The sequence below is a fragment of the Lepisma saccharinum genome, chromosome 30, assembly GCF_977018435.1.
Source record: "Lepisma saccharinum chromosome 30, izLepSacc3.1, whole genome shotgun sequence".
Lineage (NCBI taxonomy): Eukaryota > Metazoa > Arthropoda > Insecta > Zygentoma > Lepismatidae > Lepisma > Lepisma saccharinum.
This window is the reverse complement of record NC_139258.1, coordinates 31,021,108-31,047,338: the sequence shown is the minus strand read 5'-3', so window position 1 is coordinate 31,047,338 and position 26,231 is coordinate 31,021,108. Positions and strand designations below refer to the sequence as shown.

General features: G+C 36.5%; 1 protein-coding gene across 7 annotated transcripts in view; it reads left to right on the top strand.

The window, feature by feature from the left end:
• The window catches only part of LOC145981960 (ATP-binding cassette sub-family C member 5-like), a 119,695-nt gene that overhangs the window by 63,212 nt on the left and 30,252 nt on the right, over positions 1–26,231 (top strand). For all 7 annotated transcript variants that reach the window (XM_083115460.1, XM_083115458.1, XM_083115462.1 and 4 more), the window contains 9 exons: positions 5,159–5,304; positions 9,646–9,775; positions 13,613–13,809; positions 14,985–15,134; positions 15,935–16,061; positions 17,318–17,484; positions 18,812–18,930; positions 22,883–23,073; positions 24,499–24,645. In XM_083115460.1, coding sequence (XP_082971586.1) covers positions 5,159–5,304; positions 9,646–9,775; positions 13,613–13,809; positions 14,985–15,134; positions 15,935–16,061; positions 17,318–17,484; positions 18,812–18,930; positions 22,883–23,073; positions 24,499–24,645 — 1,374 coding nt within the window. The remainder of the gene's footprint in view (positions 1–5,158; positions 5,305–9,645; positions 9,776–13,612; positions 13,810–14,984; positions 15,135–15,934; positions 16,062–17,317; positions 17,485–18,811; positions 18,931–22,882; positions 23,074–24,498; positions 24,646–26,231) is intronic.

The following is a 26,231-nucleotide window of genomic DNA, read 5'->3' as shown; positions in this document are numbered from 1 at the left end:
ATGCAACACAAAAAACCACCACTGATTTCTCTATCATGATGAATCCATCATTTTCATCCTCTCAAACTACTGATAAAAGCAAACTCTGCGACTCAGCCCTTTGAGAGGCAGGGCCTCTAAAGAAGCTTTTTGTAGAGTGAAGCATAGTCAGCACATCAAGGCCGTCACAGCTGTTTTCTAGCTTTAGAGAGTAGAGTCCTCAATTGTCCTCAAGATGGTGGGTCAACACTGAAATTTTGGAGCTCCCATCAGGAATCTTCTACCGATATTATAATCAAAATTACCTAAATAACCATTCTGTCCTTGGAAAATGTATAGTTGGATATTTTCCAAAGATACGAGTATCTATACAAGATAATTGAATCCTTAACATCTATTTATTGAGCCCATAGATTATTCATAGCACCATGAGTTTGTTTGCACAATATTGCTTATCCCCTGCTGTATATTTTATCCATTTTTTGTAAGTTTTATCATTTTTTAATTGGGCAGGCAGAATTTTTTCCTGATGAAGTAACATACCAAGTGGTTTTAAATGTAGGTGCTGGGAATTCAATTATGTCATGCATATGATCTTTTGAATAGGGATGGAACCAATAAATCATCAAATGGATTGATTTGTCTAGAATATCTGTAAATCAGTTCATGCCAATAATGTAACGGATCTCCAAAAATTTTATTGATTCATCAATAGAGTACTATCCCATTCCTAATATATGTCTATGTGTGTGTGTTAATGTCTTGAAATGAATTGAATAAGATAATGATAAACACATGGGTTTGGGGATTTATCCATAGTATTGGAGTGGCATAGTTAAGGAAATATTTTTATTTCCCACTTTTTTTTATTTTTATGTTGCTTGAGCTATATATTTGCTTGTGGAATGTTAATATGCTTGCTTTTGCAATACCAAAACTTTTTTGCTTTTAAAATTTGTTTTTTGGGAATTGATTTTTGTGTGTATATACTACTTCTGTTTTAAAGTTAAATGTATTGTTTGAACTAGATATTAAGTTATTTGTTAACATTTATCAGTTAATGTTGTAATACAGATTTCTATTTTTTTTTTTGCTTTCTAAATAGATATGTTTACAAAAAAAAATTATAAACTGAACATAAATACAATTAAGTTAAATTTTTATCTTGTAAAGTCTACTTATTTTTTTCAAAACTGAGATGCTAAGAGTTTGATAAACATTAAATTTTGGATTTTCAAAGCTTATTTAAAATTTAAAACTTATTATTTGTTGTACATAAATCATGTAGGAGTTCGTTCGTTTTTGCAAAGAAAGAAGTTGCTTGTTTATATTTCTTCTAAAATTATACAATATTATCAACTTATTCTCTGTTCTGTTGGATATAAGTGTTCTTAATTCATCGATATACACTATATAGCCAAAAGTCACCGGACACCCAAGTGAATTTGGTGGTAGTGTCATGGTCCGGGGGGCTGTTTTTCCTGGTTTGGACTCGGGCAATTAGTTTTGGTCAATGGCAACATGAACGGTGGTGTTTATGAGCATATTTTAGACAATAGCATGCTGCCCACACTGTGGCAACAGTTTGGAATGGGCCCTTTTCTTTATCAGTATGATAATGCCCCTGTCCATTGCATCGTGGTTCGAGGACAATCAAAACCCCGACATGAACCAAATTTAACATCTTTGGGATGAACTGGAGCATCAGTTGCATGCCAGACCCACTCAACCGAAAACCACCCATGGACTATTCACAAGGCTACAGGATGAACGGAAAAGAATCTACCACCGTGTACCAGAACATAGTGGAAAGCCTGCCCCAAAGAGTAAATGCTGTAATAATAGCGACGGGAGGTCCGACATCTTATTAGTAGACCTCGGATTTTTAGGCTCGAAAAATCCAGAAGTAAGTTCTGAAAAACTTAAAGTGGTACAAAATTCCTGAAAAATACTGATTAGATACAATCGTTAAAAAAACAAAATTTCACAAGAATCGCAAGAAATTTTAATAGGTATATATAACAACCAAATATTAATTTTGTAACCAAATTTTCATTTCTTTTCATCATTTTCAAAATTGTCCACAAATTATTGTAATGCTATACTTGTGCTGTTAGCAGAAGTTGCTCTTTGATATGAAAAATGAGTTACATGTGTATAATTTGCTGCACAATATCAGGGTGGCTAATCTGAATTCCAGGAATTATACGTGAATTATTGGCTGTGTGAATTATGCATAAATTTTGGTAAACATGAGAAAGAGGTACAAGCAGATGTTTTTTTCTATTCCAATTTTTTTCTCCGTAGATGTGAAAAATTGCAACTTTTATTAATCCAAATCCCATTAAATTTATACATATTTATAAATGCCCTGAGGCAAGTTTCTCTCAGTTTGGCTTTTTTTTTATCGAGGAAGAAAAAGAAAGCTGTGTGGAAAATAAAACATAATTTTCTCAATCCATTTACTTTGTAAGTGTCTTTTGCAGAACAATCTATATGACAAACAGAACATTGTTGCAAAATAAGATAATTAGGCAAATTTTTGGAAACATTGGAATCACATGGACCCTTTACATTGTTATTGCTTGTATATTTGTGTGTGTGGAAGGTCGGAGTCGGTAATACGTAAGGTTGGAATGCATCTGCTTGTACCCTTGAATTTTTTGAAAGTTCGCCTTGAAAACCTGGAATTATACTTGAATTTTATCATGGTTCTAGTGACTAGTCTGAATCTTTTCTCATGTTATTCACAGTCAAACTACACCTGTTGTGCGTGAGGATCATTTTATATGCTGAAAATTATCTTTCAACAGAAACATAGTCAGAGGTGCATATTTGTATGAAGAAACATTACTTCGCAAGGCTTGAATGCCACAAAAGAATGAAACTTGCAGGTGATTGGGTGCAAAAGGTGGAGGGGGGGGGGTGGTGCAAGGACAGTTTGTTTTCTTGTTTCGTTTGGAGCTTTGTAGAACGTCATAGACTTGGAGGGAGGGAAATATACAGAAAACATGTTTCAAACATGCCAGTCATTGAAATTTTCATCACCAAACTGAGTAAATTCCTCTGTGAGGTATAAAAATCCTGTAAAATCTTAAAAAAGTACATAAAAAAGGGTCTAATTTAGGCGTATAAACCTAAAATAGGTTGTAACAAGCAAAATAGGTTATTTTAGGCACTATAAAACTTCTTCAGTTGTGTTTTTTAATAAAACTCTGACATAATTTGTTATTATTTACCTGCAATGGAAAAAAAATAGGTTAAAAACCAGTTACCTGGCTGGTGTCTTTGGAATGAACAGCACTGGGTGTCTGGTGCATTTTGGCTACATAGTGCAGTTCATAAATGTATATATTTTGCAATCATATTAAATATTAAAATGAACAGAATAACCTTGAATTGATATATGTTTGTGGGTAACAACGTTGGTATATCTGTGAGCTTGGCACTCATATCTTACCTTCATTTATTTTTAATGATTTAACCCTTAACCGACACACCTAAAAAAGTTACACTTAAGACACACCTTGGTCCTTGCGACCCAGCTTTATATTTTATTTTTTATGTACATAAAAATTTGGAAATACCCAATATTTGTTCATGATGCCTTGAAAAGTGTTTACTGGTAGTTGAAACAACAGTATGTTCATATGATATAAAAATATATTCACACTGTAACAAATAGATATCTTTTGATAAATATATTTACATAATGACAAAATATGCATATATAGAAATGAGTGTATATGAAGAACTATCAGTGTCATTCTCAAAACTTCATATGTGAGAAGCCCTAATGTGCCAGTAATTAAATATTAATTATATTAATTATAAAATAAATAAGAAAAATAACAACTACATTAGTTTTACCAAAGCCTCACGGCGCTCGTATAGTACCTTTCTCTAGGCAATTTTTCTCACTTTTCAAAATAATTTAGGCAACGTATACCAGTTTTTACCATAAAAGAAATTAGATTTCTCAGTCTTACTACCATATTCAGCTTCTTATTCATCACCTTCTACATTGGCAGATTCACCTTCATTACCATCTTCGTCTACAATTTCTGCTGTATCTCATTCATGTTCACTAACCTCTCATAATTTCTATCAGCGCCACTGATATTCATTAATATCTGTTAGGGGATGATTCAAGATTGCAAGGATGTATTTTTTGTTTACAATTCTCGATTTAGCTTGGTCGATGTAAAAATCACGTTAACGCAAATGACACACCTCGGTCCTGGAGACCCAATGCTAGTTGCTTTTGTCACATTTAGTACCCTCACAACGTTAACCACTCCACTGGATCGAAGAGAACAAAGGGCTAGGAGACTACTGTGCCAGTCACGTCATTGCTGCCAATCACTTCATAATGCAAGGCAAAGTAAATTTCCATCGGGTCCCTAGGACCCAAGTGTGTCGGTTAAGGGTTAAACGAAATATTGTCAAAATGACCAAATAATGGAGTTACTTCCCAGATTTGAAAGCATGAGCTACCTAGTCTGGGGTGATTTTATTTAATTCCATAAGAAGAAAATGTAATAAGTTTTTCCTCAAAGATTGTTGCCAGCACCTGTATTGTGTAGCAACCATTCACAAGTCACTGAAAATATTTCCACGAGCTACTGGTAGATAATAATTAATGATTTGGTGAACTCTAGTTTAGACTGTTATTTATTTTCATTGTGTGAAAAATATTTGAAAAATATTTATTATCTTATATTTTTAATTTACAATACATGTTGTACTGTTCTTATTTTGCTGTATTGAAGATCATGAAGTTGCTACATAATAGAAAAGTTACTTTAAAATTCTTTCCATTCTTTGAAAGGTAGCACAGACCCAACAGACGTGAAGGACATTTGAGTGTAAACTGACAGTAGTGCCCCCCCTCCCCCCATCACAAACCTCCGACCACAGAGATTATGAGGAGCAGTTAGACAAATCCCCTGAGAACTTTCTCACTTTCAAAAATTAATATTTTTAGATTTTAAGCATACCACATACATATACCATTTCAGGGTTAGGTAATCATTTTTCTAATTTGAATTTTAAATATATCATTAAAATTTGGTTTTAACCGTATTATTACAGCATTTTTAATAGTGTTAAGTTTTCTGACAGTTTTTTTTTTATTTTTTTCTCCCTTCCTCCCATTCTATTTTTGAATGGACGAAAGAGCGTTCTGCTTCTGGAAGAGGTCAATCCATATGTAGCAAAACCAATCGACAAATCACAGGCATTGTCCATAGCAAATGGTACATTTGCATGGGAATTAGTGCAGATGGAAAAGGACAAAAGCAATAAGACAAAGAGGAATACTATGTAAGTGTGTACAATCTTGTTCTATGTGTAGTTAATAGAGTTATTTGCAATTATTTGCAGATAATGATAATACAGGGTTATTCAAAATGACTGTTGGGATTTCAATATTTTTTTCTGAGCAGGTCATCAAATGTTCAGCATTTATAACCACACCAATTGATGGAGACACACTCAAAGTTTTCTTTTGTAATAGGCAGTTAATACATTTGGCTTCTAGGAGGCATGTTTTACGAGATGGCATGTCATGGCTCTGTGAATGCATTTTTGCCCTCGAACTCCATCAAAGTTAGTTACCATTGACCAACACAGTTCCTCTGAAAGTCTTCTTTCGATCATGATCCTAAGGTGCCATGAAGCAACATAGGCATCGGAGATCTTCTCTAACGTGGTCCACTTGTGCTCTTGGGTTTTCCATTATGTAGGCACCCTGTCTCCTGAAACAGTGCATATCACTGGCAAATGGAGTTTGCCTAGAGGCATGATGTGCCTCATAGCAACCAAATGCCTAATTACTGGATACTACCTATTACAAAAGAAAACTTTGAGTGTCTTCATCATTTGGTGTGGTTATAAATGCCTAATGTTTCATGACCTGCTCAGAAAAATATTGAAAACCCGACAATCGTTTTGAATAACCCTGCATGTAGGAGAGCTGGGTCAGTATTAATGCTGGCTCAATTTTAATGTACTGGTTAGAACTTTTCTGGAGACTATTCGCGATTAAAATTATCTGATATGCCATCTGGTGAGATTTTCAGGAACCACTCCACGTAGGACACTACGCTGCGCTTCGCCATGTTGAAGCCGTTCAAAGCATGGGGAACATGTGAAAAAGTAACGTCTACTGATCAGTTTTTTGCTCTAAATCGTTTTGTGGTTCAGGACAAGTGAAAAGCGTACATGTGTTTTTTACCCCGTGGAATGAACAAAATGAAATGTTTTAAATAAATGAGGGAAAACAGAACTGATTGACAAGATTGGCATAACTGAAATGCAGCAAGGAAATTACGAAAACTCACTTTATTTTCCGAAATAATCTTTCGGAAAGATTATTTTATTGCCATGAAAGTAAGTTTTAAATTGTTCTTTATGAATATAACATTTTTTCGAAAACAATGTATTATGCATGAAATTTGGAACAGATGCAAGTCGACTATGTGTGAAGATGAAAATATTATGAGAATTAATTAATGTCCGAAATCATAAAGGTAAGTCAGGAAAACATAATTGACATGCTGTTTCATTCAGTCAGTCAATTTTTCAGTGAAGACTGAAGATAGCCTCAATGGACTTGTTGTTATTGTTATTATTAAACCAGCCTGCCTCTTTGGGGAAAAAACTGCAACGGCATGTTTACATTTATTTCCTGCCCAAGCTTTGCAATACAGGTGAATTGCTTTATTTTCAAATCAAATCTGAGAGCCCAAGTTAGGCAGTTATAACCGAGGTGCAGTGCAGTTGAAACAGCGCTGCTTTGAAGAACTAGTGTGTATACATTAGTTTTGTCTGCATTTTCCGTGTTATTTATCATATTTAAATGCTTAGCTCTCAGCACAGCTTCATCTTCGTTATAGTTCCTGGAATTCACATTGCATTCGCAATATTTAAATATAACGCGTAATTTAAATGTTTCTTCCATACCAGCAATTACAACATGCTGCTATTACGTACTACTACTGAATGTAAACAAAGGTCTATTCTACGTAGAGTGGCCATATTGGAAGCGACACTAGCGCTCAGGTGGTAATTTTAATCGCGAATAGTCTTATTCCATGGTTCACAAAAATGTTGCACAACCCTTTTGAGAAGTCAAACTAGTCTGTAAATTAAGCATGTGCAGAATTTTCTGTACTTTTGCACTAATATTGGGTGGCAAGATTGAATTTGATAATTAAATGATGGCTACATTAATATTTTGATTTCTTATATAATTCTTTGAATATTGTAAAGCTAAACTGTGGTATATTGATGCAGTATAATTACAATGAATGCTAAAATATAAATATTTATCAATATTCTGAACACAACTTTTGTGACAGTGTTCAAGCATTGGTATCAGTATTGATATCTTTTCAAAGTGGTATCAGCTCATCCATAATATTTAGGCATGTAATATAGTGCATATGTATAAATATAGGCAGATTTTTGTAGAAATAAAACCATTGAACCACCAATGCAGTACAGAACAATTTTCGTTTAAACTTTACTTGCACTATATTTTGTCCATGCCATATGAACAATATAAATGTGAAAATCCAAGTTGAGACATGGGAAAATTTGACTTAACTTGTAGCAGAAAACTAAAAAAAACCAGCACGAAGCACATCAAAAACATAGGTCCAAACATTTGATGCTTTCTCAGGTTGGGAGAGGAAGGACGTCATGGTGTTTCTTGTAGTGTTCAAAAATAACATCTGCCAGGATCCTTGGTGAAATGATCAGATTTCCATTCATCTTCATGATTAGTCCAAGAGGTAATAAAGAAAAAAAAACAAAAGAAAAAAAACTTAACATTAATCAAAATAGAAATTGAGAAAAAAAATTGTACTTGAAATAGAGCATGAACAACGTTGAGTATCTCTACTGAAACTATGATGTGCCATGCATGAAGAGGTAGCCAGTGTGCTTGTTCTATTTTAAGAAGTGTTTATGAGCAACAACATCTTTGGTGATGAAAATCTTGAACTTGTAAGTTTTGTAGTGAAGTTCAAAGTTTGAAGTTTTACCAACACTGATAATTGATAGTTTTCTGATCTGTTATAAGAAGGCAAACATTTTACCATGAAGAACATTGATGATTCGTACTAGACAAAGAAAATTGAAGACTTACACACTCAGTTAAGGCTATATAGCCATTATACTGACATCATATTCTGCATTGATAATTATTTTAATTTATTTGCAAAGCTATATCCTCCATATATGTTTATACAAGGTTGTCCAGAAGTATTGAGACACCCGAATAAAAGTTGAATGACATACTGTTCCGCAAAACTAACACTGCAGGTTTGTAAGGGGAAATTACAGACAGTGGCGAACGTGACATTTTTACGTAGTGATCGCAATACTTGCCAAACGTCAGGGTCAATCTTTCACCTAATGCCAAGGTCATGCATTATGTTGTGTGATTCATATTGTAGTATCTAAGTGATAAATATATCTGACGGTGCTGTAAGTGCATGTCCATACTACACTATCTCAAGTAAACAAAAAATTCTGAGTTTGTTTACCATACATTTCCATTCGGTGAGAAGTTTGGAAAAATCGGGAGAGCAAATCCTATCAAAAATACAAATTTTCAGGTAACCCAAAAAATGGAAAAATTGTTAAACATCTCTCCCCGAAATTCGTATTCCCTCCGAAATGCAGGTAGTAAAATTTCCGAATCGAGATTTCAAATTTTGGAGAGAATGGTTAGTCCATTTTTGATCGACAGAACCTTAAATGCTGAGGGATACTTGGATTTGTTAAATGAACAGGTTTTTCAACCTTGCTTACGGAAGAAGGTACTTTTTGTAGTTTTCTTTCAACAGGACGGAGCTCCACAATTCTATTGGAACATTGTGAGAAAGTTTCTGTCCAAAGTGGGTTATCAAATAAAAAGCATCGAGTATTCTGTTTATTAACTTCTTTATGAACATAAAAATTAGCCTCATCACTGTAAAGGACTTTTCATTCCAGTTGAAGCATAACACTGTAATTGTTGGAAACAACCAGTCACAAAATTCAACCCTTCGGGAATATCCTTGATTAAAATCATGTGCAATGGCATGGCAACTTCTCTCCCTAGACCTAAGTATTCTCTTGATGTGTTACTGACATGTTAGATCCATTTTAATGCTTTTTCTGACACCTCGAAAAGGAGCAAATTGCTACAATAATTCATTCATAACTTTTTACTGGTTAAAGATACACCGAAATAACCTTCACCACTGCAGTTCTCTTGAAATTCTAGCCTTGTTTGATATTTCATATCACTCCATTCCCATTGAAAGTTTTGAAGTTGAATTCAAGATGGCTTCCGTAATATGCCCTATAACATTTTCCCCCACCCCTATTACAAACCTGCTGTGTTAGTTTTGCAGAACAGTATGTCATTCAACTTTTATTTGTGTGTCTCCATATTTGTGGACCACCCTGTATAATATTATACATGTGTATTTCTTTTTTTGTACTTTTGTTTTCTCAATTATTTACTTTATGAATGACAGTAGTTTGTTGATGAACATCTTGTAAGTATGAAAAAACACTTACCATCAATCCTATTCTAACCCACAGCATAAAATTAATAAAAACACATCTGATGCCTACATAAGAAATGCCATTTATTTGATTTTACAGTTCAAATCGATTAGTAAGGAAGCAGACTGATAAGAACAGTGATGCAGAAAAAGAGAAACTACAGCCCGATCCACAACAGAAGCGCAAATACATAGACACACTATTCAATATAGAATTGTTGGTTCCTAAGGTAAGGAAGAGCACCTTATCATGGTATTTATTTTTTGCGATAAACTATGTTTTCTTTTACTTTAGATGTATCTCTTGTAAGAATATGAAAGGTGGATTGGTTGGTTGATTCGCTATGTGTAGCTTATTTTATTTATGGATAATTTCTTCTGATATTTGTGGTGTGAATGCTTTGTGTGTGGTATTATATGATAATGAGTAAAAGATTACAGCACATGTGACTGCGAGAATATGAAACACATTTAGATAGTAAGTACTATTAGGCTATACAGGGTGTCCGAATTGAAAGACCCTAATAGCAACTGTCTGTAACTCCACATGTATTTGATGTATTCAAATGAATTATATATCAATGAATATACATAGTCATAAAGTTTCTTTGAGCAGAGTAGTGATTAGTACATTTAGTACATTTTTACATGCGCCTCACGAGTCGTAGATAGGATGCCCAGCTGATATTGATTTCCAGCCAGGTTGCCTGTAGCATGTGTGATGTGACTGTCCAATCCTTTTACGAAGAAGTTTTCACTTTCGTTGAATACACTGGACATCCTCCGTGCTACAGGTAACCTGGCTGGAAATCGATATCGACTGGGCAACCTCTCTGCGACTCGTGAGGCACATGTAGTACTAAATGTACTAATTACTACTTTGCTCACAGACTCTCTATGACTATATACATTCATTGATATATAGGGTGACTGGTAATTAGATGTATTCCCTGAAAGGGGTTAAAGTAGAAACAATTTGCAATAAATTTGACCATATGATACCCTGTCCGAAAATTAGTAGTTTTCGAGATAATCGAATTTCAATTGTTTTTTTAAAAAATGACAATTTTCCACATAAAAAGATGAATTGAGAAAACACTGCTCATTGTATGGAACTTATTTCAGTTTTTTCTGATAGCTAACAAATAAATGGTTCGTTGAAAAAAAAGTTTTTCCCAAATAACAATCACATGTAAGTACCGGGTGGGTCTAAACTTACAAGTAATGATAAAAAAATGCACTCTTAGTTTACTTGGCAACGTATTAATAACAAAAATGGTATGACACGAAGCGTACAAATTACTTAAATTACTTCCTTGTGGCATCTGCTATCCAACAAGCTACAAATGTTGCTAACATTCACATTTGTGTACAAGAAATAATACTTCATTCATCTTCATGTGAATGGAATCAATGAACAATACAATTAAAGAACATTACACGTCTTGCTCAAAGTGGGCACCTCTGTTACGAATGCAGCCACGCAGGTTTTTACGGACATTTGGTCTCTTAACTCGTGATGTGATGGTGTCCTTGATGTGTTGACCAGCTGTTCAGATCCTCTCCCTGAGCTCTTCTTGCGAGTTTACCGGTGTCTTGTCATGTGGCTCCAAATGTAAAAGTCGAAAGGCTTCAAATCGGGAGATCGAGCCAGCCAGGGAATCGGGCCGCCTCGGCCAATCCATTTCTTTTGGTAATTTTCATCCAACCAATGTCGCACGCCCAGGCAGAAGTATGGATGGGCGTCATCAACAATCATTTGATCGAGCCATTTTTCCTGCCCCAAATCTTGAATGACATCACTTATGAACATTTTTTGAGGAACAGGATGGCAATGTTGTTGGAGGATGTGCCTCTAGCTACAAGACGTGACATGATTTATCAGCATGATGACTGCTCAGCTCGATCCCCCGATCGATTTGACGCCTTGCCACTTTTACATTTGGAGCCACATGACAAGACACAGGTAAACTCGCAAGAAGAGCTCAGGGAGAGGATCTTAACAGCTGGTCAACACATCAAGGACACCATCACATCACGAGTTAAGAGACCAAATGTCCGTAAAAACCTGCGTGGCTGCATTCGTAACGGAGGTGCCCACTTTGAGCAAGACGTGTAATGTTCTTTAATTGTATTGTTCATTGATTCCATTCACATGAAGATGAATGAAGTATTATTTCTTGTACACAAATGTGAATGTTAGCAACATTTGTAGCTTGTTGGATAGCAGATGCCACAAGGAAGTAATTTAAGTAATTTGTACGCTTCGTGTCATACCATTTTTGTTATTAATACGTTGCCAAGTAAACTAAGAGTGCATTTTTTTATCATTACTTGTAAGTTTAGACCCACCCGGTACTTACATGTGATTGTTATTTGGGAAAAACTTTTTTTTCAACGAACCACTTATTTGTTAGCTATCAGAAAACTCTGAAATAAGTTCCATACAATGAGCAGTGTTTTCTCAATTCATCTTTTTATGTGGAAAATTGTCATTTTTTAAAAAAAACAATTGAAATTTGATTATCTCGAAAACTACTAATTTTCGGACAGGGTATCATATGGTCAAATTTATTGCAAATTGTCTCTACTTTAACCCCTTTCAGGGAATACATCTAATTACCAGTCACCCTGTATAATTCATTTGGATACATCAAATACATGTGGAGTTACAGACACTTAATATTAAGGTGTTTCAGAAGAATTTTATTTTAATCAGAATCACCATTCCATGCACTCTATTCTACATACTATTACTTAAAGCCCTGTTTTTAAGAAAGAAAACGAAACCAATTTCATTTGTGTACAACAATTTTTTCTCGAGCTATGATTTTTTCTTGTACTTCACGACAAGGTTGAAAAGCCTGGGCGAGGCTCCGCCTTACAAAGTTGTGCTGCCTCAGTGCTGAACATGTTGAGTGGCCAAATCATATTCTTGCCAACAAAGGCTATGGGTTTGTGTTCTCACCTTATCATGGCTGAATGTTCCTTCATCAATCTAATCATCATTCATCCTCATTGTTGCAATATGCGAGAATTAGCAGAAAAGCAAAACAGAAATTTCAAAAATACAGCATAGAAATTGAATACCTTATAATTATATTACGAGGGTTATCCAGAAAGTCACTCACGTTTCGGCGGGGTGCCGCTAGGGATGGGGCGAGCACTGCCATTTTGTGCAGGGACTTCTGCCCATTCAGTGCGCATCCAGCTGTCGACGTGTGAAGTTCGTGTCGCTTCTGCTTTGTTCATATGTTCATAATACATTGTTAACATGAGTGCTCCGATTGAAAATCCCAACAGTTGTGAAGTGAGGTTGGTCATACGATTTTTGTTGGTGAAAGACATTAAACCGATTGACATTCATCAACAATTGTGTGAAGTTTACGGTAAAGATGTGATGAGTGAAAGTATAGTGAGGCGTTGGTGCCTCATGTTTAAAGATGGCTGCACAAATGTTCACGATGAAGACCGAAGTGGACGACCGAGCATTGTGACAGATGAACTGGTCGCAAAAATCAATGACAAGATTCGTGAAAATTGCACTCGGCCAACCGGACGCAGGAACTTTTACAGGCCTTTCATTGGGAGGTTTTCGACCATCCGCCATATAGCCTGGACCTCTCACCAAGTGACTACCATTTGTTTCCCCACATGAAGATCTGGCCAGCAACGCAGTGCTTTGATGACGACGCAGACCTTCAGGCTGGTGTGCAGAAATGGTTGAAGTCACATGCACCAACTTTTTATGACAATGGACTTTGTAAGCTTGTTCATCGCTATGATAAGTGCCTAAACTTGTACGGCGACTATGTCGAAAAGTAGTGCAAGAGTGTCGCTTCAAAATGTATATAATAAAAAAATGTGTACTTTCACTTGTCTTCTTTTTATTCCAAAACGTGAGTTACTTTCTGGATAGCCCTCATATTATGTGTGTGTTTGACTGAACATTGAACTATGTAGAAATATAGAAGTGTACTCTTGCTTCAAATGGTTTATTGTTAGGTGGTAATGAATGAGATTTTGTGAAGTTACATTCATACTTAAGTAATTGCTGTTTCTATTAGGGCAGACTGATTGGCATCTGCGGCAATGTTGGATCCGGAAAGTCTTCCCTCATTATGGCTATGTTAGGACAAATGAGAATAGTAGCTGGTCATGTGACCCGAGAAGGCTCTTGTGCATATGTTAGCCAGCAGGCTTGGATTCTCAATGATACACTCAGGGAAAATATTCTTTTTGGAGAGAGCTTTGATGCTAAAAGGTATGTAGTTCATAGGTAGTTTACAGTTTTGAACTGCTGCATTATTATGTACACTAAAACCCAGTCTGTCTGAATTACTTATCCATTTTATCTCAAATGATTTTTAGTAAATTTTAAGAATACACACAAACCCCTTTTTTTTGGTCTCTCTCCCATGAGATCTTATCTTGCACATTAATACTGTGACAGACAATTATTTGAATTTAAAAAATGTGATGAAATTTATATGAATTCTTTCTTTTTGAATTCTAAGTGAACAGAAACACTATTTTTATTCAAATGGATACTGAAAGCAAGGAAGTTCCTCTCTCCTTCTCCCACTCCCCTTCTCTTCTGTCTTAGGTAGGCACCCAAGGGTTGCAGGTGGAAGGAAAACTGCCCTCACTTTTTAGATGCCTCGTCACTCGTCACATTCTTATATAAAAAGAAACTGATTATCTATACTATCTAACCTGAAATTTCTTGATGCCTAAGTACCTTTGCCAGCGCAAGTGTCTAATTCTACCTTGGGAAACAACAAATGCTATACTGTGAGAAATAACTGTGGCATAATTAAAACATTTAAAATTTTTTGTGACTGTTAATTTTGTTACTAATTACCTGAAAAGAGTCACGTAAACGCATGGCCGTGAAATCAGGCAGGTGGCAGAAGTTTGCACTTTTGGCACATTGATCATAACCCCATGTGTTCAGAGGTTTAAGAGAATGAAAGATCTCATTGTAGAATTGGTCTTTGTAATCCGTGTGATACAAACTGACAGTATTTGCTCGAAAGGTCAGGGATGACACAAAAGTGTCCCAGAGAGAGGTCGGTCTGATGGTCGAACCAGGTATTGCAACCCGGTTGACGTTGCCACACAGTGCGTGGGAACCAGCAACTTTTGTCCCACTCTCACTTTGCTTTTCCCATATGTTGCATCAGTACAATTTACCCAGCTGCCTATTTTCACGGCCTTGTTTATATGTACTCATTTCATAAAATATCTTGTTACTGTTACTCAAAAAAGTAACTGTGTTGTAACTGTGTACAAGTAACTTGTTACGTACAAACACTGGTACATATGTATTGAGAGTGCTACAGGGAAAATAATTTTCATGTGAAGCATCCGTGATGATATTGAATTCCTCCTTTATATCGTTGCTAACAGAATTTGCATATTATTATTTTTGGACAGGTATTACAATGCTATATACAGCTGCTCATTAACTCAAGATATAGCCATGCTTCCTGGTGGGGACCAAACAGAAATTGGTGAACGAGGTATTAATTTATCTGGAGGTCAGAAGCAGAGAGTTGCATTGGCTAGGGCTTTGTATGCAAACAGGTATGGTAATGTTCTTGTTTTTTTTAACATTTTTCTGCAATATGAAGTAAATGAGAACAGAATTTAAGAAGCATTTGCAAATATCCAATGTAGCTCTTCATCAAATTCATCTTTCTGGTCATTCTCATCATTATGATTACCCAAAGGCAGGGAAATGGTGTAAAAACCCAATAAACTGCAAACATAGAATTGTGATCATGGGGAATTATTTTCATAAATTGTACAGTAGAACCTCGATTTTATGTTTTTCAAGAGACCAAGGTGGAAAAAACTTTAAATGCTGGAAAATGTAAAATCGAGGAAAATTTTGTACATTTTTCTGTGTTTGGACCATGAAGATTCAATGTATAATGCAGGAAAATGTAAAATCTTGGAATGTATAATTGGGGTTTCACTGTATTCTAAAAGGATATGTTTTCATATATTTTTTCTGCTATTTCTTGGGTTTTTATTTTTGATAAGTCAATAATTTCCTTAGATAGTTGAAACTTATCTGTCCTATACAGTGTTAAATCGATCATTTCTGGAAATTTTATGTATGTTTTTCACATGCATCTTTATTTTTCCTTATATGCCAATGTACCTTATTGTATAATAATAATAATAATAATAATAATAATAAGATTAATGTGATGTATATTTGCAATAAGGAAGTATTTGTATTCACTGTATTGTTTTTGGATATTATCTTCTTTAGATTAAGATTCATTTTAATCTCTTGGTAACATGCTCATAATTTTGGAGCTATTTAGAAACCTGTACATGAAATTATTACCTCATATGTTAATTGTTCATTTCAGAGATATATACCTTCTGGATGATCCATTAAGTGCTGTAGATTCTCATGTTGGCTCTCATATCTTTGAAAAGTATATATTAGGTGCTTTGAAGGAGAAAACAGTCATATTTGTTACCCACCAAGTGCAGGTAAAAATAATACTTTCTCTTTATCAGTGCATTTGGCAAGAAAAAAAATCTGTTAATGACATTGCTTAAGCAGAAGGAATAGGTGTTTTTTTATTTAATTTTATTCTTTAATTATTTTCACAAACCCTTGATTTTTTCAGTGCTTCTAATCATTTCTAAAATTAATATCTTGCTAACAGAGTAGTTTTGTATCTCTTTAAAATAAAAATGACTGAAAGTGTTGCTTTTCATTTCTGCATGGCATAATTTGAAGGTAGTCAGTCATGTTTCATAGTATTTGAAAATGCACATGTTTTCTCTCACCTTTGCAGGCCAGTAGCTTTGTTTACACAAAGTAGAGGGTAAAAATATTTAAGATTTTAATGTGTCTTGTTACATACAGGGTGCAGCAATGAATCGTGCGATTTTGCAACTCTGGATATAACGGGTTGTTACGTCAGAAGTAACTCGTGACTACCGCCATCTTGCAGCCCCTCCTTTACCATTTATTTATGATAGAGTCGTGGAATGGGCTAAAGCATGGATTCTCTGTAAAAGTGTATTACAAAAACAATGATAGTTACTTGTCCGTGCAGAGTGCATTTCAGAAATATTTTAATATTACACGTAATGATCTGGTGCCTTTCTCCCACGTCATCTAAACATGGATTAAGAACTTAGAGGAATAGGGTTCTACATTCAAGAAAAGAGTTGCCATGTATGTATGCCGGACAGTATTGCCAGAGTGGAAGGCACTTCACAGAGATGTCCGACATGCTCACCAAGTATAGATCCACCACAACATTTGAAACCCTGGTGCGGGAGCAGTGACGCTAGTGTCGTTAGTTAAAGTTACGGGGAAGCCCGTAGGTCACATATTTTCCAAGGTTCCAGAAAGCTTGGTGGATCTATAGGACTTCGTTTTTGCAATAGCCTTTTACAGCGAATGTACGCTGTGCCCTGTTTCACGACTTCATGATAACTAAATGTTAAACAGGGGTTGCAAGATGGCGGTAGTCACATGTTACCTCTGATGCAACAACTAGCTCTATCCAGCATTGCAAAATTGCCTGATTCATTGCCGCACGTTGTATATTTTTTTCAAAAGAAATCATCTATGGTCAAGGTTATGGTTTTACTGTTTCCTACCTGATGATTGTAAATGTTATGGCCTGCAATGTTTTAAGTATAGTGTGTTGGTGGGAATTCGTGTCAGTGTCAGTTCTGTTTGATATGGGCTCGGTCCTACTCTTCATCTTAATTCTTCTGTATTCTAGTTCCTTAATCGCTGTGATGAAGTGTGCCTTATGAAGGAGGGCCGCATTATTGAACATGGAACCCATGAGGAACTGATAAACAAAGGACAAGAGTATGCATTCATTGTGAGAAACCTGCTTTCTGAGAGTGAAAACAAGAAGACTGAAGAGGAAGGGGAAGATAAAAGGTAATTGTATTATTGCTAATTCATATTTATAGAAGAAAGATATGAAAATTAGGCTGGTCTTGCATGCATTTATGAGCAGGAGGATGCAGGGTGTAGGTGTGTGTATTATGGACCAAGATGTTCTTTAGATTGGGTGGATGGCATATACTGACTAGATCTATCTTGGATCACTACGAATGATGACAGGGATAGAGTGAAGGATGTGTTTGATTTTGGTGAGGTCTGGGTGATATTAGGTAATTAGCAGTGCTCGAAAAATCTTCTTCAGAGCTAGGCGCCAGCTCTGAATATCAGGTGCCAGGAAACCACCTACTAGCAATTGTGCATACTACGATGTTTCAAAAATCACACAACCCAATCTTTAAAAATATATATCTTGAAATCCGTAAGAGTTTTCTGCATTATAAAGCCTCATCCATTGAGATATTTTTCAATGCTAAAAAAATTATCAGTTTACACCACACAGAAAATTAGATAAATTAATAACTGGCAGAAGGCAGTGTTAAATTTTTTCCAGAAATGCATTTTTGAGTGAGAAAAATATGTAAGAAATTATCAAAGGGTCATAATTAGATGTCTGATGCCATGTCAATCTGTCATTTGCGACCAATATTGATCATGTACAGCATTTGATTAATTTTTGACTGGCGATTTTATGGGTTGAATGAAAAAGTGCCATTTATGGGGCATATTCTCCGTAAATGACAACACTAGCAGGTCAAAATTTTGTCAACAGACGCACGCAACATGTCCTTAAATATTGATCATACTCCATGACACGGGTTAGGTGGCAGAACAGCCTCAGGCTGAACCTCGCCCACGCAAATAAATAATCTTCAAAATTTCGTACATATTATAGCAAAAGATCACAGTCGCCGGGCTGAAAATTTTAGTCCGGGATTTTTCGAGCCCTTGTAATTAGCATTGTAGGGTTAATAATAACCCATGGCAAAACAACCCGTGAGGGCCAGGTTCTACTTACCGACTGCCAGCCTCACTAGAGGTGGGAAATCATCCAACCAGTATGGGGTAACGTGTGGTCAGCACGACGAACTCCCGGTCATTGTTGTAGCTTACGTGACCAGGTTATGCTACTCATTCATAGTTCCTCAATTTCCTCACCATGCTAGGTGGCCACCTGTCCCATACACAGGCCAAAATCTCAGGAGAAAAGTTGCTACACTTACTCCAAGAGACTTGAACCTGTGCATGTAGCTGGAGCCCAAAGCATGATGCCTTAGACCACATGGCCATGGTGCGGACATCTCTAATTGCAACTCCCATTAGAATCAGCATTGATCATTTATCCTGTTTTGCTTTTTTGTAGGAATGCGACTGGGCCAATCAGAGGTAATGGTGGTGACGTGGTGACCCTTAAAAAGACATCTTCTCCAAGTTCTTCAGATGCACCTAGCAAGACTGAAGAGGCTGGGAATCCCAAAGCAGGTACATTTCAGATCCACTGTAACCAACGTGTTGATGGAAGCAAGTAAATAAGGATGCAGTGGCAGCGAGGGGAGACATTTTTGCCCCCTCACTATGCTAAATCTTATCTACAAAGGGAAATATACTGTCTTTGCCCTGTTTTGGCACATTGCCCCCTGGTTTTGGAACCCAATTGCCACCACTGTAAGGATGTATTGGTGTTAAACACTGTCCTCATGTGGTAGCACTAGATTTATTTGACAGCTTAATTGTTACTCAGGAGTGGCTTAATGGCCGGGTGACCCGAACATTCCCTTTGAGTATGCCAAGATTATTTCTGATTGCATAAGTGTGGCTATTTGTTTTAAAATGAGTTGGATTTGTGTAGACAAGAATTAACTGAAGTTACTGCTGCATCACATAATAAGTATATTGCAATGCAGCAATTTCAGCTAAGAGATTACTGTTATTTTGATGTCATTATGTAGATATTAATTAAACATGTATGTACCTATGATAAGTAGGTTCTTTAACAGCAGCACTTTAGGTGTTTAAAAAATATGGCTATAATTTTTTGTCATTTAAACAGCAAATATGCATGGTCATTTTTTATTGGAGGAAGGTGGAAAGTAGAGGGAACAGGGGGCAGGGTGGAAAGAATGCGACCACCAAAATTCCACCTTGCCCAGGTGAAAATTTTATCTTGAGCTGCTCCTGTTGTCACTCGTTAATTTTAAAAGAGAATATAGCATGTGTAGATACATTATAGTTCAATCCCCCGAGTGCAATGCAATGAACTATTGCATAAAAATGATATAATACATGTCGGAAATATAATTAAAATGCATGTAAGTGCTGCTGAGCTGATACCACTTTGAACCGTCACTGATACCAATACCAGATCCTATTGATACTGACAATGAAGTATTGTAACCAGTTTGTGATGAGTGTTTGCTGTTTTCCTTCTATTTGTCTTTACCCACCTTTCTGTCTCCTTTCCTTCAACATTATTGGACTCTGTGCTAAATGCTATGGAGGAAACGGACCTCATTCTTATGGGTGATTTTAACCTTCATATAAAATGGTTATCATCGAACTCTGGCCTCTGCACAGACAATGATGACAGGTGTTTTTTTCGACCATTACATCAAGGTGATTGGACTTCAACAATTTGTAGATTTTCCCACAAGACACACATAAACTCTCGACCTGTTGCTGTCCTCTCACACAAAGGTCAAGGCCACTCCCGGTGAGCAATTCATCACCTCGGACCACACCCCCATGCATGCTGAATTCCAAGTCCCTGGAAAAGCCCCCAGGCCCTCTCCCTCATCCAGACCAGTCTACAACTGGAAAAGAGGTCAACTGGGAACAACTTTCCCTTTTCACCAGCCTCATTCCTTGGACAATGATGGACCCCCTCCCCACGGAAGAAGCAGTGGATTTCCTCATGGACTGTGTGCAGGCTGTAATTAAAGACCACATGCCCCTAAGGAAAACAAAAACAACCCGATTCCCAGTGTGGTATACTGAAGAGACTAAGCTTATGCTGAAGAACAAAAAGAATGCGTGGATCCTGTGGAAACAAATTCCGAACGTTCATACACTGAACACTTTTACTTACTTAAGGAAGCATAGCAAAAACTTAATTCAAAGGGACTATAATAATTATATTCAAAGTGTAACAGAAAGTGCTGCTAAAAACCCTAAAACATTCTGGATCCTAATTAACTCACACCAGCAACATGACCGTATTCCCCCTCAAGTCTCCTGGAATGGTAAGTCTGCTACAAAGGATGAGCGTTCATCGCTTTTTAACTCGTACTTTCATAGTAACTTTACAAAGAACGCTGCTACCACACTACCGGAAGTCAGGTCCATTATTCCTTACACACTCTTTCAAATCTCAACTAATTGCAATAACGTTCAAGAATTATTAAAATCTGTTTCAAGTTCCAAAGCTACTACTCCTAATGATATTCCTGTGATATTTCTGAAACATTTAGCCCATATTTTATCCAAACCAATAAGCACAATCTTTAATAAATGCTTTTCCGAAGGTGTGTTTCCTTGTACATGGAAGCAAGCAAATATAGTCTCTATCCTCAAACATGGAAACAAAACTCATGTTACTTCCTCACTTTTATTTCCTTACTTCCTGCACTTGCACTGCTAGCTGAAAAAATCATTTCTAATCCTTGCACATGTTTCTCCGTTTCTCTCTCCCACTCAAAACGGTTTTCTCCCTCATGCTTCCTGTGACACAAACCTTGCTTACCAAAGTGGTTAACTGCCTGAATGCCAAGCAAGACATGAATGTCGTGTACTTAGACTTTTCCAAAGCCTTTGACTCTATCTCTCACAAGCAACTCATCCACAAATTATCAAATAGATTCAATATTCACGGAGCTCTACTTTCATCTTGCTTGCACAATAGAAAGCAAAAGGTTATCATATCTGGTTGCTCTTCGTCGTGGCTTCCTGTAGTTTCCGGTGTGCCCCAAGGAAGTTCTCTGGGGCCCCTGTGTTTCTCTGTCTTTATGGATGACATTCACGAATATATTTCTTCCGAATGTTCAGTATTATTGTATGCTGATGACTGCAAATTATTCCGAAACATTACCTCACTTCAGGACACATGCTATATCCAAGACAATCTCAAGCATTGAACACTGGTGTCAAGACTGGAATCTCAAATTAAATCAGGAAAAATCTGTTGTCATGAGGTTTACCCTAAAATCCAATAGCACAGAGCCATCCTACAAGTTATGCAAGCAGGTTATTCCGTTTGTACGACAGCACAAGGATCTTGGTGTCATTTTTGATAGCAAACTGACTTTCAACTATCACATAGACCAGTGTCCCGCAACCTTTTTTTACTCACGGCACACCCCAGACGAGCCTAGACTCAACACGGCACACCAAAATGTCTGTCCCCTCAAAATCATATGAATCTTAATATAATTACGAAATATTACGTCGTTATGTAATCAATTATTATTATCATTGTTGTTGTTATTATTATTATTATTGTTATAAAACATGAATAGACTTATGCATTTAATAAAAATTTATTAACTTTTAATTCACTGTAGAAAATACACATTTCTCATACCTTCAATGTGATACTTGAGCCTGCTTAGCTGCACACAGACGGCTGATTCGTGGCGGAATCGTTGACAAAGCAAGCCTCATTTCTTCATCGATGGATTTGAGTCTCTCTCTCTCTTTGATGTTTTAATTGCAGTCAACGTCGAGAAGCCCAGTTCACACAAATAAGTAGGTGAAAATGGTAGTAACACATTAACTGCCATCTCTGACATAGCCGGGTATTCACTGCTTATTGACAACCAAAATGTATCCAAAGGCACTTCGAAAAATTTTAATTTCAATGTTCTGTCTGCTTTCAAATCTGCCAGTTCCTCTTGTAAGCGTAAATTTTTCGGAAGATATTTCGAATCCATACTGAATGGATCATGAACCTGATCAAAATCTTCAACGCTCTCTCCAAAATATTTTTTGAAAGTCTGCTGCAAGAGTACTAAATGTTCTTTAATTAAGTCCATCAACACCTTGTTATCGTCAGCAAGGGGTCATACAGTTTGGAACATCTCACACGATCCATTTTCAATTGTCTGTATCCACAAGTTCAACTTAATAAACCAGGAAACAAGTTCAACCGACCACTGTTCCATTGCTACTGAATACCAAGGTTAGACTGAAATGGCGATCCCTGCAAAGGTGAATGACTGCACACCCACCCCTCCACCACTCCCCTTCAGCGACCATCCAATCGGAAATGACAATGCTCCTCCTGGTCACCCTGTATTTTTTCCCCTGAACTACCCTATACATGACTGAAATTTTGAGGATGAAAGTCCCTTCATAATTCATTAGAGAAAAAAGCTAGGCACATATCAGTCACGTTTAAGTTGTATTTAAATTGTTATACAATTTTGTCTTTTGTCTGTAGGTGATGGAGGTTTAATTTCACCAGAGAAGGTTGAAAGTGGCAGCATTCCATTCCAAGTTTATCATTCATACATAAAAGCAGCTGGTGGATATCTCGTGGCAGCCCTTGTGTGCCTTACATTCCCTTTAAACGTTGGTAGCAATGCATTTAGCTCCTGGTGGCTGGCCATGTGGCTTAAAGCAGGAGGTGGGGTAAGTGTACATTATCACTTAAGTTGATTACTACAATCTTGTTCTTTCTTGCAGATATCTTTTGATATGTTCAACCAATCCTATCTCCACCAGCAGATTTAAATGTTGACAAGAAGTTTATTTTTTCTAAAGAATTTTTTTTCTTCGTTTTTAAAATTGTGTATGTGATGAATTGTTGGATGACCTAAAAATTCTTAAAAGTTGACCTAGTACAAGGTGACTTTATAAAGTTTATTTGAATACTATAGAGGTTGTTTCCGATCTATGGTCACGATTTCAAACTGCACCTACTTTAAGAGAAACCATGTCACCACCATCGAGAGTGCTCTATTTGGTGGCCCTGCATCTTGGTAATTGCCCGACAGCGAAGTTTCCACTGTAGGAGACTGGCACGAAGTGTAGTCATGTCAAGCCTCAACCACTCCTCCTGACAGGCTTTCCATAGCGCTTCAATGGTGTGGGGTCTCGTGTGCGACAAGGCTCGTTTCAGTAGGCTGAAGGTGCAAGAGTCCATTGGTGAGGCATCAGGTGACTTCACTGGAATGTCTGTGAAAGGAATGGCACGAATTCCAGTTTCTTCTGCCATTTGTTGGAGGAAGAGTCGGGTTGAGCGAGATGTGTGACGTGACACCTTGTTTTGAGCTTATGAACATGCCCTTTGCGTTGCTTTTCCAAACCCAAATCACGTTGAATGATGGTGTGCACTGTCTTCAGTGATCTTTGTAGCTGGTTCGCGATACTTCTCTGTGTGGCTGGATTCTCCCTGATGACCAGCGCCCAGATGTCCCGAATTGTAGCTGGTGTGCGGCTGGTGGCAGACCGGGGGTTGACCTGTTTCTGCCTTACCTGCCCCTTTCAACACCCGTGATATGCCATTTTTGGACACAGTGAATCCATGCTCATGGCACAGTTTTATAATAGCACTATCACTGTAGTTTAAGTCGGAAAGTGCAGATATGTAACCCTCCCAATATGCACTGATTTTCGGTGGCATTCTTCCCGATACATAATGACCACACCTGCCACGCACAGTCAATGGTCCAACGTGCCCACACGACTGGCAGCTTCGTTCTCTTCCCTCTTGGTGGTGCTGCAAGAGGGGTGCAATTTCGTCACCACAGATCGGAAACAACCTCTGTAAAATGCATGTTTGAATTTATGACAAATGACAAAAAGAGCCACAGACTTGTGATAGTACCTGGACAAGGGGTAAAAAATAAAATGCAATTGTACTTCGTACTCAGGCAGTACGAGTATAAGCATTGATATTTTCATTGGTTCGACCCAACCAAAGACTCAAACCTAATCCATGGTTATCCTCTGTGTACCATACGCTAGTTCAATTGAAGTTTTGTACAAGCTTAATAGCCTTTAACATTTTAACCCCTCACATTATATCAATAATGTAATATTTGTCTTTTCCAGGGCACTGAGATCATCGTTAACAATAAAACCATATGCAGTAATAATATCAGTGACAATCCAGACTTTCATACCTATCAGTTGGTGTATGGATTGATGATAATAGTGATATTTTCTACAAGTTTTATACGAGGATTTGCTTTTACAAAGGTACATTCAGATTAACTTGGCATGAGTAATATAATCTTAACCATACATACAAGTATGTATTTCTTCAATGTATCTTGTAAGGAATTGTGTTTGTATGTTACCAGAGAGAAATGTCATGTGAATTGTCATTCTCAGACATATACTAACAACCAAAGTTTGTAATATAATAGAGTAATGTAATTCCAAACATAGCATATGTTCCTGGTTAACCAGGTGAATTGTTGTCCTTAAAGTAGGGATGTGTCGAAGTTGATTACTGATTTATGGATATCGGCAGAAATTGGCATCGGCAAAAATTCGATATTTAAACTGGTACTGATATTACTAGAGTTTTACCTTCTAATAAGTTTTATATTTAATTTTGTAAGATTTATTGTACTCTAATTCAGAGGATCAGTCTACCTCAAAATCAGAAATAGAACAGTACAGCATTGCTGAACCGACTATTCCACATGACCAGGGTCAACTGTTGTGTTGGTAATTCAAAAATGAGTATTCAAACCTGAAGCAAGTGGTGAGAAAATACTTGGGCATACCTGCTGCATCAGTGTTCAGTGAATGAGTGTTCAGTGTTTCTGGACAGATTTGCGATAAGAGAAGAAGTAGGTTATTTCCAGAAGTCCTTCAAAAAACTTTGTGTTTCTGAAGTTGAATCTGCCAGCATTAAATTTACAATATTAAGAACAAGAATTCATTTTGCATTTCAAAGAACTGTTTGTGTACTAATGTTAAATCTCTGAGAATATATATATATATTTAATATGCAATTAGAAATGTTTATACAAAATATATTGTTTTCATGCTGAGAATAACATTCCATTTCTGTTGAATAATATTATGTATCAGAATCGGTTAAATATCGGCATCAGTACCAGTTCCAAAAATTATTGGTGAGTACATCGGCATCAGTAAATTGTGAGATTCGTCACTCTACCTTAAAGGTTTGCATCACCACTGTTCTATATTACAAAATAATCCAAGACTTCTTATTTTGAAATTGGATTTTATTCTACTGGAGACTTTTCATTTCACTTTCCCAAAACTTCCTCAGTTTAATGGATTATTTTAAGTTCCTGAATTTTGCCTTTTTCCTGCATACCACAATCAATCTTTAGGATCCAAATGGAAAAAAAAATCTTACAATATTTTTTCTGGGAGTTACATTTTTCTACATTTTAAGTTTTCACTTGGGTACATGGGAAACTTAATATAAAGGTTCCACTGTATAGTCAGGGTGTGTACCAGTCTGGAAAACCTGGAAAACTTAGGGAATTTACTTTTTCTAGCAAGGTGATGGGATTGTCAGGGAAATGTACTTTTTTCTGGAAAATCAAGGTATTTCTTATCAAAAAATTAACAAGACAAGCAAGAAATTTTAAGTTTGTTGTGGTCAAACTATACTGCAGTTTGTGATACTGTGTATTACCAATAATTACAGTAGAAATTAGGGATGAGACAGATTAATCAATACGCTATCACTGTTGGCCGATATATGAATATATATGTAGTGGTTTATTGGTAAAATTGCCTATAAATTTTACCGATCTGATATATATCTATAAATATCTTACAATTTAGTATAATAT